The 19,338-nt window shown below is 44.9% G+C and overlaps 1 protein-coding gene across 1 annotated transcript; it reads left to right on the plus strand.

Moving 5' to 3' along the window:
- Positions 1-9,376: 9,376 nt before the first annotated feature.
- LOC120829615 (potassium voltage-gated channel subfamily A member 3) lies at positions 9,377-16,653 on the plus strand. The gene is made up of 3 exons (XM_040193897.2): positions 9,377-13,804; positions 15,013-15,086; positions 15,196-16,653. The coding sequence occupies exon 1, from the start codon at positions 11,038-11,040 to the stop codon at positions 12,607-12,609; it is 1,572 nt and encodes a 523-aa protein (XP_040049831.2). The 5' UTR covers positions 9,377-11,037; the 3' UTR covers positions 12,610-13,804; positions 15,013-15,086; positions 15,196-16,653.
- The last annotated feature ends 2,685 nt before the right edge of the window (positions 16,654-19,338 follow it).

A 19,338-nucleotide genomic window follows, 5' to 3' on the forward strand; every position in this document is an offset into this window, starting at 1 on the left:
TTAGTTCACAGTTTTTTAGTTCACAGTTTTTTTAGTTCCGTTTGTGCGTTTTGTGCCATTCTCTACATATTTGACTTAATTTCCGTTATTTTATGCTCAAATGATTTAGTTATTTCAAGCTTATGCTCGAATTTTTTTCATGCTCAAATACGTGAATTGACTTGCAGCTCAAGTTATTGTTGCTAATGGAGACAGGGAACGGGGGAACTTGACGGGGAATTTGATTCAGAAAAGATATATCCAATCCAGCATGCTTCACATGCATTTTCTTCCTCCCAGGTGTGTGGATGGAGAGGCACGAGGGACAAAATGATGCTCAGTAGTTCAGACTTCATCATACCAATGGGCATGTGCACTATACTGTGCATTAATCTGTGAATTCTCCTCTTATTTCCCTGAAATTCAATTCGCACTGTCTCACATCCCGAGACGGGGAGGAAGTCACCTGTCAAAGTGGTCAGCTGGGCAGGCCTGTGGCGTGGGGAGTATGTGTCTCCACAGCAATGTGTACATGCCGGTCTCTGTGGGTCTTTGTGCAGTTTTCATTTGCTATGATTCCTCAAGTTGCTCAGGCTTTCTGCAGTCTCAGTGCTATTAGCCCTTTGCCCTCTTCTCAAGGGAACGAAGGAACCAAAATACCCTCTGTAGTTACTTTAACTCTATTCCACTTCTTCTTCTTCTCCCTCTGAATATAATTAGCACCGTGTCCCAGGACTACTCTTTAGTCTAACAGCAGTGGGAGAAGAGCAGAGATGTACTGACTTTATAATCTTAATTTTTTTCTCTATCTCAAAACACTAAAAGAGCAATAAATCCTTGAACTGCAAAAGTTATTAGCAATCATTTGTGTGCTGATGTGTGTGTTTGCACTGTGCATGCATGTGTGTTCACGCTTGTAATAATCATATCTGCACCCTTTAATTGGGAGCAGCAAGGAATTGGGTTAGTTCTTTCATCACATTGTCCTCTCCCACAACAGGGAACAGAGGGCGTTTGTGTCTAATTAACGAGCACAGACTCACAGGCACACCATGTACTAAATTATGAGAGTTTTAAAAACGACCAGGGACAAGATTATTGTAAAGAAAAGTTTTTTGTTTTTTTAATGAAACAGCTTCACAAAGTTGTGTGAATAATTTATCTTCTTCAGGAAAAATCAAGCAGCATGATAACCATGTGAGGTGGGAACTGTCAACATGTTCCCTTTTAAGCAATCCAGTTGGAAAATGCAATTTCCTCCAATATCCTGGTTTTACTGTAATTAGTGCCAGGCCTTCCTGCCTTTTTATTTCCACTGCCTGTCACGATTGCGGGGTGGAAGGCAGGACTCAAACGCAGACTTTTCCAAAACAAAAGACTTTAATAGTCAAAAGGTCAAAAAACACAGGAACCGGGGGCAAAAGCACACAGGCGAGAAACTACGGCGATCCAAGACGAAAGACAATGACGCGACAAGTGACACAAGAGACACACGGCTTAAATACACAAGGGAGGTGCAGGTGATTGGACACAGGTGGAAACTATTAGACGAACACAGGGGATGACGAGACAAGGCAGGAAGTGAAGTTACCCGGGGACACGAGTGGCAGAAAACTACAAAATAAGACAGGAAGTGAACCACACCGTGACAGTACCCCCCCCTCAAGGGCCGACTTCCAGGCGGCTCACACTAGAGCGAAACAAGGGGTGGGGGGGAGGGAAACCCGAGACGTTGGTCGGACCACCCGGGAAACTCTGGCGGGCGGCCCGGCGGGCGGCCAGACGAGCGGGGAGCCTCTGGGGGTCGGCCCGGCGGGCGGCCAGACGAGCGGGGAGCCTCTGGGGGTCGGCCCGGCGGGCGGTCACCAATCTGGCTCCGGAGCGGCGACTGCAGGGCACGGAACGTCTCTAGAATGGCAGACTCTGAGACACGGAACACCTCCGCAGTCGGTGGCGGCTCAGGGACACGGAACACCTCCGCAGTCGGTGGCGGCTCAGGGACACGGAACACCTCCGCAGTCGGTGGCGGCTCAGGGACACGGAACACCTCCGCAGTCGGTGGCGGCTCAGGGACACGGAACACCTCCGCAGTCGGTGGCGGCTCAGGGACACGGAACACCTCCGCAGTCGGTGGCGGCTCAGGGACACGGAACACCTCCGCAGTCGGTGGCGGCTCAGGGACACGGAACACCTCCGGAGTCGGTGGCGGCTCAGGGACACGGAACACCTCCGGAGTCGGTGGCGGCTCAGGGACACGGAACACCTCCGGAGTCGGTGGCGGCTCAGGGACACGGAACACCTCCGGAGTCGGTGGCGGCTCAGGGACACGGAACACCTCCGGAGTCGGTGGCGGCTCAGGGACACGGAACACCTCCGGAGTCGGTGGCGGCTCAGGGACACGGAACACCTCCGGAGTCGGCTCCAGCTCGGGGACACGGAACACCTCTGCAGTCGGCGGCGGCTCAGCCCCCCCCATAACCCACCCCGTAGCCCCCCTCAAGGGCCGGATCCCAGACGGCCCTCAAATCACCAACGGGAGGGTGGGAGAGGACCATGGGATGGGAGGGGGGGAGCCCGAGTCTCGGAGCGGGGACTGGCCGAGTCGGGGGCATGGAGCGTGGGGCCGGTACTGGTCGGGTCGGGGGCATGGAGCGTGGGGCCGGTACTGGTCGGGTCGGGGGCATGGCTGAGAGTCTCGGAGCGGGAGATCGCTGCGGCGGCCCAGCGGGAACGGGAGAACGCTGCGGCGGCCCAGCGGGAACGGGAGAACGCTGCGGCGGCCCAGCGGGAACGGGAGAACGCTGCGGCGGCCCAGCGGGAACGGGAGAACGCTGCGGCGGCCCAGCGGGAACGGGAGAACGCTGCGGCGGCCCAGCGGGAACGGGAGAACGCTGCGGCGGCCCAGCGGGAACGGGAGATCGCTTCTTCCGCTTGCTCCTCCTAGGGTTAAGGAGGTCCCGGAGCTCGAGGCAGGCGAGCTGATAGCTCCTGGGACCAAAAACACAGTTTGTTTTCCGCTGCCAGAAGGGACTCCTTACGTCCAGGTAGTCCGGACCGTAGTCTGGCAGCGGGTCTGCTGAGCCCTTCTTTGGTCGCGTCATTCTGTCACGATTGCGGGGTGGAAGGCAGGACTCAAACGCAGACTTTTCCAAAACAAAAGACTTTAATAGTCAAAAGGTCAAAAAACACAGGAACCGGGGGCAAAAGCACACAGGCGAGAAACTACGGCGATCCAAGACGAAAGACAATGACGCGACAAGTGACACAAGAGACACACGGCTTAAATACACAAGGGAGGTGCAGGTGATTGGACACAGGTGGAAACTATTAGACGAACACAGGGGATGACGAGACAAGGCAGGAAGTGAAGTTACCCGGGGACACGAGTGGCAGAAAACTACAAAATAAGACAGGAAGTGAACCACACCGTGACACTGCCTACAGATGTGCCTCTCTTGTTACTGTGTTTTAACAATGCTTCTGGAAAATAAGTTGGTTCCTTAGCGACATTTAATAGGTGGATGTTTTGTAAGAGCACACACACATATAATTGCGCCTTTTAATTAGATTGTATCACTGCTCTCAGCACCACTGTGCACGCTGGATAAACTGTTGTTTTTATTGGATGTACTTATGGATCTGTGCGCTGATCCTTCATATGGTCTCTAGTATGTATCTCATATGTAACACATGTCTGAGTCACTGATCAATTTATTCATTCCCTATTTTTGGTCATCCGGTGTTGATTTACACTCTGTTAATCACTTTATTAGATTCTATTAAAAAAAAACACCACTCCTTCCAACAGGCGTCCTACCACAAATATAGAAATATATATATATATATATATATATATATATATATATATATATATATATATATATGAATCAGCGGCGGGCAGAGGATGGAACACATGTTGAGATTGACACACTCATTTAAAAGGGTGCCCTCTGTTCTCAAGGGCAGAGATTTCTAAAGGTCAAAACTGAATAATTCATCAAGGCAACTCCTTCCAGGGAGACCAGTGATGAGGGGGATGAATCGAAATGAAAAAAGTGAGTGAATGATGGGCAAAAGGAGAGAAAGAAGGATGGAGGAGAAAATAATGGTGGACACACAAACACTGAGAGTGAATGCACATTAATTGTGTGTACATGTGCTGACTGCCGTCTCCTTTTTATTAAAAAACACGTTTCATTGAGAAATGACTGCATTGAAATTAAATTGTGAACCAAAATATAAACAAACTAAACAAAATGAAGAACAATCACTTTGGAAACTGAAAGATATGCAGATGAGTGATGCTTAAATTAACACCGTATATTATTCTAGTTAATGTGTTTCGCACATTTGTTTTTTACATTTGTATGTTTTAACAATAAAAACATCTGGATATTAACGGTAGACAACTCCAACATATTCCTTGGAGAAACTTCTATACAAACCCGTCGTTTGTGCGAAAAGAGAAAAAACAGAAGGTTTTGTGGATCGAAAGGAACCTTGTGTCAGTGCAGATGTTTCTTCAGGGAAGCATTATTCTCTTATGGTGGACAGCAAACTTTCCTCCCAGCGAGCATCTGGCAGCAGGAGGGAAACCAGGCTGGTTGCTGTTGCAATTTCTAGAGTACATATTCCTCCAAGCGTGTGCAGGGCGACAAACCGAGCAAACATGACCAATATCCATCAAGAAACATGCAAAAACACAAATAATGATGACAAAAGTCAAATGGAAGTCTTCCATTGCTAAACCCTTCATGATGTCTTTGTGCTGCAGCAGTGAGTTTTAAAACCTGACTTTTTTTTTTTCTGGTTCTATTGACTCGTTTTTTTTCATTTGGTTTTGCGGTTCGACAGCTGAAGTAAGGTGTGTGGCAGACAGGGGAAGCAACTCTGGGTTTGTGGTATAATTTGCTTATGTTTTTTTTTATATAAATCATAGTATGACTGCTTTTTTTTGGGTTGACATGAAGACAATTATTTAAATTTCATTAAATACCTTTTCTGACATCATAGTGATGTCTGTATTTTTGAAGCTTTCAAAGAGCAATCCAACTGCAGTTTCAGTCCACACCAGGCTTTCCAAGAAAATGATCAAAATATATAAAAACATTCAGTGTGACATGAAATAAAGAGTTTTTTTCTTCATTAGAAGCATAGTTTTGTCAAATGAACCCTTTTTTTACACATAATGACACACTGCAGAGATTCATTGGTCACTAAATTGATAGTGTGATAGTTGGGGTTATTTCTCAGATCAAAAGTAAAGTATCGGCGCTGCGTTTGCAAAGGCAGTGAGCAGTTTGTTCAGCACGCAACTGCGTCAAGGAAAAACATTACGCTTTGTACTTGTTGTTACGTTATAGAAGAAAATATTTTATTGGCCCTAGTAGCGTCGAGGACGAGCAGGTCCGCAATACTACATCCAATCACATGCAATGTGTGGTCTCTTGACATTAATGAAAAAATTAAAAACTCTAATTCATCCTCATCCTTATCAAAACTGGTTCTGCCTGGTCGACACTTTGTTTTCTGACCTTGCATTCCTTAGGAAACAGTGACTCACTAAAAGAGCAGTAAGAAAAACGTTTTGGGTTATCAATGATCAAGACATTGAAAACCTAGGCGGATGTGAAATATGAGGTGTGGAGAGGAGTGACTAGAGGTGAGACACATGGAGGAAGAGAAGATTATGTGAGAAAGTAATGGGTGAGCAATGTCAGCTTGGAGGCTTGGGAGGAGGTTGGGGCTTTCACATCAGTGCTTTTTTAATCCTGGGAACTCCCACAAACACAGCTTTCCTTCTCTTTACAGATCTGCCACTAAGGGGAAGAACACGCTGGTTTATATTTTATAGAATGATAAATGAAGCGAGTGCCCTGTGATGGCTGTTCTCATGGTTGTAACTTTTACTATATCTACATTTCCAGACTGAGAAAGATTTGGTTGCTAAGTGGGGCGCAGGGCAGAATACAAAAAAAGACCCACTCATTTATTTATAAACCTTTGTAATTCATCGAAACCCTGCTTGGTCTACGGAGCTATAATATGGATATCCCATTTTCATCCTCAGTTAAAGCAACTTCAGCCATCTGTATCTAAATGGAACTGATGGCTGCTGTGTCAAGCAGGGAAACCCCGCTCCACCGCTGCTGCAGCCGATTTGGTCCGGTGGAGCTACATTTATTATGTATACTGTTTGCCTCCTGCTATATTTGTTACACTCCAGTCGCAAGGGAACTGTCCAGATAGCTTTCCTGGATCATTGCTACATAAAGAAAAGCTCATGCCTTTTGAGTGGCCAAGTCTCTTTCAAGTCAGAGGAAAAGTGGAACCATGAAGCGACTGATCTTGTCTGTAAATTTGGTTACATGAAACCACGTGCGATGGTCCGCATGCGTGCTGTCAATTAAGCCCCTATTCGTTTATCTCTTCGTCTCCACTCAGCATGCAGACGTGATCATCAGGCTCAAACAATAACACAGTGCCACAGCCAGCCGAGCTCCAGCCGTACTCCTCCCTCTTCCCTAAACCTTTCTCCCCTCATCCCTCCGTCCGTTGCCGGGGTAACAGCACGGCCTGTCCAGTCAGGCTTTGTTCTACAGATGGCCCTGGCTCCCTCTCTGCTTCTCCTCCTTTCTGCTTCCTCTGTCCTGTGCAGCTGCCCCCTGACCCTAATATAGTTGATTTTTTTGTCCACATACACAGGTGCTATGTTCGTATGCTTTGAAGATAAATATGAATTCACATTTGCAATCGTTTAAATAAAAAAATAAAAAAGACGTCGTCCTTATTTAGCTAAATTAATAGCATGCCGCTGTACAATTAGACTCTTGACTCCAGACGTTGTCACCTGGTAAGTAAAAGTCTGTCATCTTTCTATGAGTTTAGTCCGCCTGTCATTCCCTAAGGCCTCTCCCAAGGGAACATAATGAGGGAAGCACTTAAACTTTATGCATAGCTCAAGAGAAAGTTGATCAAGTGACATTTATTCCCAGAGCCACACAGACATCCGGGATGTCTCTGCACCATCATAATGCATAAACAGCTAATGCTAGTCTGCTAGACAAAGTGTTTATCGCTCCGGACATGACGGAAATGTCCATTGTTAATTTTCTTACTTTGTCTACCAGCAGGTCAAAATCTTAGCTTAATTTGTAAAGTATCGCCATTCCCATCAGCCAGCCAGAAACTAATGCAAATCTACGCTTGAGGTCTGAGTTTACATTAAAACCACACGTACTGTAAATGCTGTATGACAGATGCTGGTTATACAGGTTTTCCAGACACATGATCCCTTCCCTTAAGGACATTACCTTCAGGGTTTTTCCTGGAACTGTTTGAATGGATGCTGCTGTGTATCCCTTTCAGAAGATCCAAATTATCCTATTTTCTCAAGTGCAACCAGATGTCCATGACCTCAGCCAGCTGAGCTGTTCTCTCTGCAAAATGACCCACTTATGCCCCCACCCCCCTCCCCACACGCCCCCCACATACGCTCTTGAAGCCTGTTTCAATGCCTTTCAGTCAGCCACATTCCAGTGCAATGTGCAGGGTAGCCTACATTTTGTAGGTTAATAAGGGAGTTGGGGTGGTCCTATATTTAACACGGAGAGACAAAACCACATTAAAAGGCCCTTTGGCTGTCTTCGCGTTGTTTCCCTGTGGACCAACTGGCCCTTTTAGTACAAGACAGCTTCAACGTGGCCTCAATATAGCATACTCTACACTGAATGTAGCAGATTTAATGTCTTCACTAGTCATCGGCTGTCATATATACAATTGTTGGAATTTTAACGTTTAAATCCTGAAACGGGATCTTTATCTGCAACGTATTTATTATGGATCTAATTTAAATTTTTATCAAGACGATTGAATTGTTTGTTGAACAATCTTCAGTTCATTTTCAACGCTTCAAAAAATATCACTGAAAACATTACAAAAAAGTTAAAGAGGGAAGTTGTTTACATTAGTGGAAAAAAGTATTGAGATGAATTACTCAAGTAAAACTAGTAGTACCACAATGTAAAATAACTCCATGAAAATATTTCCTGCATTCGCTCAGTTTTGGGGCCTGTCTCTTTCAGACCACTTCCCAAAAAAGCTCAATCTGATCTAATTGAAAGGCAAAAAAAGCAGCAGCCAGCCAGGAACCTTGGGTTCTGAAGCAAAGGTGTCTTAAATGTGGATTATTTGGGCCCTGCTGTAGCTCAGTGCAAAAGCAAGGGCACACTTTTATTAGATGATCCAGGTTTCCAGGACTCCGCTCGTCCTTCCCAATGTGTCCTTGGCCAAGATACAATACTCCGAGTTGTGCTTGTACGCTCTGTGGATTTGAGTAATCATGTTAGCAACGATATCCTGATGGGAAAGGTGGCATCTTGAGTGGTAGCCCCTGAAATCACATCAATTTACCATTATTTCAAATGGCCATCGGGGGGCTACTCCTCCTTAATATCCCATCCGTTCAAGAAGGCTTTACGAACATGGTAACGTTCATTGGTTAACTCAAAACTTCAAAACGTAGGTCCCTAAACCGATTGATTACATCACAATGACTATGACCACAATCTCTGTGTGCAGCTTTGCAAACATCGTTGTAAAGCCCCGTGGTTGTATATTCTAATGACCCTGCGTGTGAGCGGAGCCCAACCTGAATGGCTGGTTGAATCATCTTTTCTGATCGGAAAAGCTGACTTGGTTATCTTGTTTCACAGTTTGGTAGAAACTCCAAATACCCAAATACGTGTACATGAGCACTTAATCTCGAATATTCCCTTTAAATGTCCCATTTAAGTTAGAGAATACCTCTTTGAAATATAGCAGAAAAGAAAATATAAAGTACAAGTAATTAAACGTTGTGGATATTTTGGAGTTCCTCTCACTTCCCTTCTGGAACCAAGTAACTTGTTGTGTTTTGAACTACTGGTACTGCCTTAAACTACTGTTAAAGTCTACACTTTAGTGTGCCTGCCTTCAATATGGAAGTATTTCTGTGAGGCCCTGTGTCAGGATGTGTCTGTATAAGGTTGTTTGTTGCCACACATTGATTGGAGACTTCTCAGATTAGTCCAGTCATTCAATGCTCATTTAATTTAATCTGCAGGAAGCAGATGTTCATGAGCAGCAGATAGTCATCCCTCACTTTCAGCTTCTCTTCTCCGATCCTCCCTTTTATATGGTCTTCCCTGCAGTTGCTGATTTGTTGTCCGAGCATGCATTATACATTATATGTAATTAATGAAGGTAGACACTCTTGATTTCTGTCATTTTATTTGTGGACTAAATTCTGTTAAGCAGTCAACCTTCATCCTTTCTTTCTTTTTATTTTTGGCTCACATATCCACCACCAGCTGCCCACATACACCCACACACATGGAAGCATAGTATTTGGTAGTGGCAATAACGTTTATTAAGACCATTCACTGACTATGTTCATTCCAAAACCCGGAGCAGCTCCTTTCTAAAACAGAGGACCAGCACCATGCTCCAAATTTGGGGACTTTTGGTAATTTTCTCTCACCTTGTGAAAATGTGTGTGTTGAGGAAATGATTTCCCCTACACTGTCCATGCAGGTACTATAAAGGAAGAATCTGCACAGCAATTATCATCCATCCATCCATTGTTCCGATTTAAGAAACACTAACAAAGAGAGTAAGGAAAAGAGGAAAATGTTTGAACAGTTGAAGCAAAACGTAATCCAGTTCAAAGAAAGTGATAACTTTTTAGTCCATAGGCAGAGAAAAAAGAATTTTATTTGAGCCGAGTATGGAACCCAAAACGATTGTGAACCACATATGTTGGCCAGGTGATAATCTAAATAAAAATAAAAAACCTTTTTTTTTTCAATGAATTCATGAGTGCAGCATTTATGTTCTGTTTATTAGTAGCTACAGATTAGGGATAGAATGCTAAACAAGTCTTCTCTGACCTTTTGTCTTCTCCGTAATGCTATGGCTCCTTCCCTTCTTTTTTCATTTCAGCACCTTGGACAGCAACCCCCAGCGGCAGAACGTCTCTGCAATCCAAACATGTTTACCAACTAAATTGAGCCTTAAGAGGAAACCAAGGGAGCAATATACCCCGATATGACCCCGACAATATATGTCGGGGTCAATTTAGTCATTTATAGCTCCCCAAACTGTTTGTGAAGAATCCTCCCACTCTTTTTAAAATTGCTAAAGTAACCTGTTTCCTCTTTTGCATTGATCATAATGATATGATATAATGTTGTGTGTGATACTATAATATGGAGGACTTTTAGGTCTGAAATCACATGGTATATACACAAAATGATGACTGTAAAGGCTAAAGAGCAAAATGCATCTAATTACAGACAATAAAAAAGGTCACGTTTCAGAGGCAAGGAATTTTAGATCTGCGTCTCCCTCCCTCTGATCACACCTGTCACAGGGCTACTGGTGCGTTGTGCTCTAATTTCCCTTCTGACATTCACAATATTATCCCTTAAATATTGCAGTTTACACTGGTTGTGTTTCCCTCGATTCTATCAATAAATATTTTAGATCATATACTTGTGCAAGACATTGTGTTTATCTGCTTACTTGAACAACACCTTTTTTTCTCTCGCTTTCTCACGATTTTCCATCACCTCTCTCCTTGGGCTATGACCTTGTTTGAATACGGCTGTGGGTGCTCGGGCGTCTGTCTACGAGACGGGGAGGATGGGGTGTGAGGCGGGGGGGAGGAGGGGGGGGGGCAGATGGAGGCGGGCACGCCCAAACGATGGTGCTCAACGATGCCCGTCTGTTGCTTCTTGAGAATATCGTCCTGCGATTGGCGGAGGACAGTGAAAGGTGCCCAGCGCTGGCGCGCCATGGGCGGGTGGACGGCCTGTTTATAAACCCATGCTCTTCTCGCGTGGGCGGGAACAGTACAAGTAGAGCGTGAAAGTGAAGCGCGGGGAGAAAAGTGAGAGAGGGACCGTGGAGAAGAAGGGTCTGTGGTGGCGGCTGCGGGTGACCGGAGTTCGCGGAGGAGAGGAGGGGTGGTGGGGGGGCGAGCGAGGCGGCCACCCCTGAAAGCCTCTTCATCCGCGCATGGACGACCACCTCAGCCTCCTGCAATCACCCCCGCCGAGCGCAACCAAAAGCCGGGGCAATAACCTTGTGAACCACGGATACACGGAGACCGACGTGATGACCGTTGTGGCGTGTGATAACATGCTGGAAGAGTCGGCGGCTCTCCCGGGCCACCACTCTCTGGACCGATATGAACCGGATCACGAATGCTGCGAGAGGGTCGTCGTCAACATCTCGGGGTTGCGCTTCGAGACCCAACTCAAGACTCTTTCCCAGTTTCCAGAGACTCTGCTGGGGGACCCCAAGAAGAGGATGAGGTACTTTGACCCACTCAGGAACGAGTACTTTTTCGATCGAAACCGACCCAGCTTTGATGCCATTCTTTATTACTACCAGTCAGGCGGGCGCATCAGGAGACCAGTTAATGTGCCCATTGACATCTTCTCTGAGGAGATCCGCTTCTATGAGCTTGGCGAGGAGGCTATGGAGAAGTTCAGGGAGGATGAGGGCTTCATAAAGGAGGAGGAGCGGCCGTTGCCAGAGAACGAATTTCAAAGACAGGTGTGGCTTCTCTTTGAATACCCGGAAAGCTCGGGTCCCGCGCGGGGTATAGCAATAGTGTCCGTCCTGGTCATCCTCATCTCCATTGTCATCTTCTGCTTAGAGACATTGCCGGAGTTCAGGGACGACAACAGGGATCCGATCAACATTGTACCTGCGATAAATGGCACACTCCCCTTTTTCAGCAGCCCCTTCTCTGACCCGTTCTTTGTTGTGGAGACGTTGTGTATCATCTGGTTCTCCTTCGAACTGCTGGTGCGCTTCTTTGCGTGTCCCAGTAAAGCCACGTTCTCCAAAAACATCATGAACATCATTGACATCGTGGCCATCATTCCGTATTTCATCACCCTGGGAACGGAGCTGGCGGAGCGGCAGGGGAACGGACAGCAGGCCATGTCATTGGCCATTCTGCGCGTAATCCGGCTCGTCCGGGTTTTTCGCATCTTCAAACTCTCGCGTCATTCCAAGGGGCTCCAGATTTTAGGACAGACTCTGAAAGCCAGCATGCGCGAACTGGGGCTACTCATCTTCTTCTTGTTCATCGGTGTCATCCTCTTCTCGAGCGCGGTCTACTTTGCCGAGGCGGACGACCCGGACTCTGGTTTCAGCAGCATCCCGGACGCCTTCTGGTGGGCTGTCGTCACCATGACCACCGTGGGATACGGGGACATGCACCCCGTGACGATCGGGGGAAAGATCGTGGGGTCCCTGTGCGCCATCGCCGGTGTGCTGACTATTGCCCTGCCCGTGCCTGTCATCGTCTCAAATTTCAACTACTTCTACCACAGAGAGACCGAGGGAGAGGAGCAGGCACAGTACCTGCATGTGGGAAGCTGTCAGCCTCTAGCTGACACAGAGGAGCTGAGAGAGACATGCTCCTCTTCCTCACTCGGCAAGAGCGAGTACATGGTGATAGAGGAGCATGGCATCAACAGCGAGTTCAAGCCGCGGAGCATCTTCCCCACCGCCACGCAAAACGACTCGCGGAATTGTGTGAATATAAACAAAAAGATTTTCACCGACGTGTAGCCAATTATAGAGCCATGGCCCCGGAACACGGGAGGGAGGGGGGGGGGGGGGGTGTAAACACAGCTGCTTCTGTCCCTGGACGCTACAGAGGGAATCCACGCTATCATATTAAGAAAGAAACAAAGAGCAACCCCTGTCTGTTCGGAGGCGCCGCGTTTTGCTCCATTCAGGGGAACCAGGGTTTTTCACCTCGGTGATCCAAATTCGGAATTCTTTGTTTCCTTTCGCGCTTGTTGAGAACGAGCTCCTTAACGTATTATGCCTATTATAGTTACAGACTTGACCTCATGTGCATTGTGCAATAGCCAATAGTTTATCACGACGTAGAAGCGTTCTAGGTGTGAAAGGTTAGTACAAATGTATGTTTTACTCGAAGAAAACTCACATTAAAATGTGTTGTGAGTCGTGATCCGTCAGCCATATAGCCTGCATTCAATATTCAGAATCATTTCAAATGTGTGCGTTTAAATACCACATGTATTGTCTGAAAACACAGTCCTCGATATATTATCTAAATTAGATTGTTCTGTGATATGCCTTTATCGTGCGTTAATACTGTCGTTAAAGGTAATCCCCTTGTATTCCTTGTATGAACTGTCCCATTAGAGGCTACATTTAAACGGCACCATATAAACACGGGATGACGCCGTCTGTCAGTGTCTCGTCATCGGTGCCAGACGCACCTTAAAAGCGGGAGAAGCGCAGCCTTCTTTCACGCACATGCAGCAATCAAAGATGGAGCTTCCTCTTTGGATGCCTCAAATATAACCCGCTGTGATGCAGTCGTCATGGTGACGGTGGTTTCCACGATAACCCCAGTCACCGTTGCCATGGCAGCCTTGTTTCCACAGTAACCTTGCAGGTGGCTCGGAAGCTCATTTGAAGACGAGTGTCTAAAAAGATTGCCCTTGGTCTTAAAAAGACTGTTCGCCCACCACGCTTTGCGTGCGTAAAAACAACACCAAACTCACCCGGCGCAACAATTGACAATCAACAAGCCCACACAACATTTTCCCGGTGCGCTGTTCATGCAGAATGAAGCAGGAACCACTCAGAGGTGATACGTCGGGAGAAGTGGAAGAAGAGGCATCGCGTAAGGAATTATGAATGGACTGGGAGCACTTAGTGGCTGGCTGTCCTAAGTGCACTACTGCGGGCATCCAGCCGAGGCCGCTGTAGTCCAACTGCTAAACTGGTAGGTTCTGATCACTGCTCCTTGTTAAACGTAAAATCCAAGAGTATGGACCACTCCTTTTCCTTCAGGCATCAATCCAGTGTTTTTTCCAATTCAGATAGTCCAGTGTTATCTAAATAACTGTATCTGATTGAGATGCACCTCACAGGTGCAGGTCAAACATTTCCAACATGAGTTTTTACTCTATCAAAGCAAATACAAAAGCTTCTTGTTTGATATCATTGCTGAATGCATTCTGAGCTGGGTCATTTTCAGAGGTTTACCTGTATTTTACTGAAATGATGAGAGTAGATGATGCTTGAAACCACTCTATTTTTTGTAGATTGAGTGTGTGAAGTTGAAGGCCTCGCTGAAAATTAATTTGGAAAAAATGCCAATATTTTGGTGTGTATAACTCTACGCTAACTCCAACAGAAATAAGGGAGAAACTATATTACAATTGCAGGATTGGGGAATTTGTCAAACAACACTATGTTTACATCTCCAGTCATGCTTGAGTGACGGTAGGGCAGTCTCATTATCTGGCTTACCCGAAAGGAAAATTAAGAGGTCCCACAGAATAAACTGCATTTATTGATTATTCCTTTCCCTTTTGACCCCTGATCTTTAGTGCATATATTTTCAGTGAAACATTCTGTACCGGTCATCAGTTAAATTGCCTACTCATTTCTTAGGGCACGTAAAAGCAGAGAAACATAATCTATTGCTCAGTGAGCAAACTGTAAGGAGAAGACAGAATCTACTGTATTGGTCAGTCTGGGAGTCTATTGTCATGGGCAGGATGGATTACTAGACACACAAAAAACAAAGACAAAAACTCTGATCACCTCTGCTAACCTCTGCCCCTCTTGCTTTAAGTTTATTGCAGTGTAGACTGTAGGTTGTTACTATTATACAGAATAAATTGCAGTGAGTGAGCAGTTTGAATGCCTATCTGCTCCATTTAGAAACAAGGTTAATTGAAAATGTGTCAGTGGGGATTAATTGGGAAAATTGGGATTTTTGCAAGCCCCGCCTTGCCATCCGAACCAAGTTTATTTGAGTTTTGCATGGGTGGTAATGAGAAAGCGGAGAGAAGAGGAGCAGCCTCTGGTTGTTAATAAGACTTGCATCTATGCTGTGTAGCTCTAACAATGTTGATTTCCTTCCTTCTCCCCCCCCCCCCCCCCCTCTCTCTCTCTCTCTCTCTCTCTCTCTCTCTCTCTCAGGTGAACGCCATTCCATTTTTCTGCACAGACTTTCTGCAACTCCTGACAAAAGCAATCTACTGCCTCAAATTGTGGTAAACAAACTCCCTTTATTAATAGACAGAAATATGAATTTCAACTAATATTATAGCTCTATGCACTGCACTAACCACTGACCTGCAGTGACTCTTTATTCTCTTTAAGGGCACAATGATCTGGTCTTCCTTTTGAGCCAGTTTGGCTAAATTCGAAAGCTGAGACAGAACTCAACTGGACAATTTTCCTGATGGCTGACCTCCTGGACTCGATGCATACCAGCCCAGAAATCCATCAAGAAAATGACAAGAAAATGTAACATATTCCATAGCTTTGTATAGAAGCAGTTTTCTGACTGCTTCTCTTTTGAAGGTTTGTGGAACCATCAAAGGTTGAGAGTGACCAGGCAGTGAAGGAATACAGCTGGAACTGTGTCATTGACTGGCATTTCTCTATAAAGCTTTCTATATAAACTTCAAAAGGAAAGCACATTTAATTCCTGAACTTTAGACAGATATTTAAATTCTGTTTTCCTTTTTCTTGGTAATGATATTCATTACGGACAAAAACAGCTTTTGCGACAAAGTAAAAAGTTGTGACAACTGAGGCCAACCGTGATTTTCTGATATGAAACTGTGATACAAAGCAAAGACTGTTAGCCATATGCCTTTTGTTAGCTCTGTGTGCTCAACACATCAACACACACACGTAAAAAAAAAAACAGACCTACATGTGTGCCAGTTGTAGCTTTTCCTCTGATCTGCACATGTAGAACAATAGAGAAACATGCATAAACTGCACACACAAACATAGGCCCACACACACACACACACACACACAGACACACAGACACACAGTCACACAGTAGCCATGTACCTGTGAGTAGCTCCCTTTTTTCCCAGAGTTCACTAGTGTGTTGTTTTGGGGATGGGGGAGAATAATGTCAGGGGAAAGTTGTGTTTGCCAGTATTTGTTCTGTGTTATTCTGTGCTGTCTTAAACATGTCCGACATGAAGAGACTCTAAGTTCTATTGTCATTGTTTTATTATTATTTCAGTCAAATTGCTGATTGAATGGTATGCTTTTATGTTTTGGAGAATATTTAGATTTCAGGCTTTATTGCCTCAAGTACCGTACTTTTGACTAGAGACCTTTGAATCACATGCTTTCTTTATGTATGTGACTGTAGAGTAATTCACTTTCATCATACAATACAACATTCACTTCAATATGGTGTAGTTTAGTAAATGCAACCTATTCAATTTGTTTATCATCATTCAAGGGGATCAAGGCATTTCAATACTTTAACAATATACACGACAAAAACAATAGTCACATTCTAAATGATGCTATCGTTCAATGTTAATGTAATCTCACAAGATAATAAGAGCGTTTGCACCCATAAATATGGTGTTGACACTGCTGTTGAGTTCTAACAGTTTAATTAAAGTGTTTTTTAAACAGTGTTTGGCCGGAGCCCTTTCAGCGGCTTCAGAAAATCTCAAATTTTACAGAAGTCGCCATCGTATTTGCGCTGAACCGACAGAACAAGGGAACCTCTCTGTACATATTTGTTAATATCCATGCAATAGATGATATTGAGAAATAAAATACTCCTAGTTGACATATTTTGAAATATCTACATTAAGACGGATTTAAATTAAGCATGGGAGATATATACTGATTTCAAAAGAACATTATTACCACAGATTAGGCTGCATTGCTGAACCCTACAGAGAACCAAACTGTGTGTGAGTCCAGTGGAAAACTTCATATCATCTCAGTGCAGCAGGAGGTAAATATTAACATTCTAACAGACGTTTACAGCCATCACACTGTCATTCTGTGTACGAGCAAGTGTGTTTTATTGCTCCACTGAGCTCACCAGCTTACTATTAACTCTGCACATCTCCAGGCTATTGTGTGTCCCCGAGTATCAACCCGCCTGTCTTTAAGGTTATTGGAAATGCGGTAATAGTTGTTGACTAAATACTTCCGAGATTTATCAGTGCAGCAGAATTATGGACACTTGTTGTCAGCTATTAACGCTCATCGGTTGTATTTAGTCTTTTTCTGGCTTTACTACTAAACAAATCTCAGTAAAATAAAACTGCCTTTGAGATCACAAAAATACCAATGACGTCGGCAAAGCTCATTGCCAGCCATGGCGCTACACCAGGAAATCTCCATAGCAACAAGGGAGGGTTGTCGTGCACGTTGAACAGAATGGCCATGACGAACAGACACAGCCCTCTACAGGTGCACTGAAGGTGTCAAGCTGTCTGTAACAATAGCATTAGTGTTTATGTGCACATGACTTGTGAGAATGTGGGCATGTGTCATTAGGTGTGTTTGGAGGTGTTGTGTGTGCCTTGAAGAAGATCAGGGTATTGCCTATTGGGTCTCACCATACAGGGATTCCATTTGAACAGTTGGTAGGTAGGATGATAGCAACAGCTGATTGTATGGGCACGCACACACACACACACACACACACACACACAGAGCTCCATTTATGCATCCAGCGAGGCACATTTCTATCATTTATTTGGGGTTATGTTTTTTTTTTTGTATTAACTGCTTAGAAAAATAGAATGAAAAACACTCCATTTTGTTCACTGTTTGCCAAAAACATTTCACTCTCACTCCCTTTTCAAACATGCAACACATGATATGAGATAAGGTAAAGCTTTTATTTTTCCCTGACACCTGACACTTTGTTTTTTGTGACTTTCCATAATGTGTTATCTGAATCTTCAGTAGCAGAGCCATACGATTGGTATCTGAGAAGCTTGGTTGCTAAGGGTGAGGATGCTGTTGCTAGTGCTTCTGATTAATTCTGGATGCCGATTGGCTGGTCAAGTGCAGTTTCCAGCCACCGGCTGAGTAGACAAGATGGGACTAACTGTCCAGACACGTGTACTTTAGCTAAACACACAACAAAACAATATTGGACAAACACATGCAGGAGCACATGAAACATTAAAAACAGTATCTGCTGCATATTCCGAACGGGATGACATATTTAGTTATGTCCCTTGGAGGGGTGATCTGCTGCCAATCATCTCAGTTCTTTTCCCGTCAAAACAAACAAATGCTTGAGAGGCTGATGTGTGAAACAGATCGAGAGAGAGATGCTGCTGTGCTCCACTGGATGACTCATCGCTCCGTCACTATGACCTTTATCTCCACCTCGGTTGTCCCGTCTCCTCCATTCCTTTTTCATTTTCTGCAAACCATTAACTTAATTTCTTGCTGACTACGTTTATCTCCTCACCCGCTACCCCACCAAGCCTCCTCTCTGCGACGCACAAGAGCTCTTTCTCGACGTCATTCCACCCTTCACCTCCCTTTTTGTCGCATTCCCTCGCATCCTCTGGCCGTGAAACCATCATTTCTGTGGGGTCGGGTGTTGCCGTCCTTATGGATGCCGGCTCTGACACGGTGTTGCCACAGACTGCAGCTCATACACAGTAGCTGGTGGTTTGATTGAACTAACTAAACAGGCAGCACTTAACTGCTGCTCCCAGTGTGGGAAGAAAACACTTAGGGGAGATTTCCGTAGTGCTACTGTACATCATTCAATGAACGCTTCAAAGCATGCTGCTAAGCCTCGTTAAAAAGAAGATCTCTGGATATGGCAAACATATGGCATTTATAACATGTTCAGCTGTTCATACAGTATAGATATTATGTATATACTCCCAAGTTTCCTCCCTGCAGCACCTACAAAATGTTTCACTGATCATCTTTTTTTTCTTCTTGTTTTCGAAGGCTCTGAAAAAAAACAGAAAGTGATACCACATCCAAAATCAATAATAGAGTGCTCTGCTCCAAAGGCGAGGACATATCAAATCATGAAAGCAGGGATCCTCATCAGTCTGGCTGCTCTCAACAGGCAGGTAGACAACTACCAAGGTCAACCTCTAAATATAGAGGGACCCCAGAGGGAGACATGCAGAGAGAGCGATGAGTGAGGGGTGTAAATGAAGGCAGATGAAGGTACAAAAAAGCTAATGTGGCAATTAAGTTTCATGGCTCATGCGTCGGACTGCTATTTAAATGCTTACACGGAATAAAATACTTAGGAGAGTATCAGGATTTACTTGTGTTCAATGCGAAATGAAAGGAAAACAGTTTATTTTGTTGGAGTGATAAAATAAACACGGATAAATACGTGAATGTTTTATGTGTGATGACATGGGCTATTACATCTGTATGTGCACGACTGTGTTGCGAGTGAGCGATCACCTGCTGCAGCAACCAGCTGAGGTCATTTGGGACGGAGCCCCTCCCATGCAGTCTGCTGTC

The sequence above is a fragment of the Gasterosteus aculeatus genome, chromosome 2 (assembly GCF_964276395.1).
Source record: "Gasterosteus aculeatus chromosome 2, fGasAcu3.hap1.1, whole genome shotgun sequence".
NCBI classification, from domain to species: Eukaryota; Metazoa; Chordata; class Actinopteri; order Perciformes; family Gasterosteidae; genus Gasterosteus; species Gasterosteus aculeatus.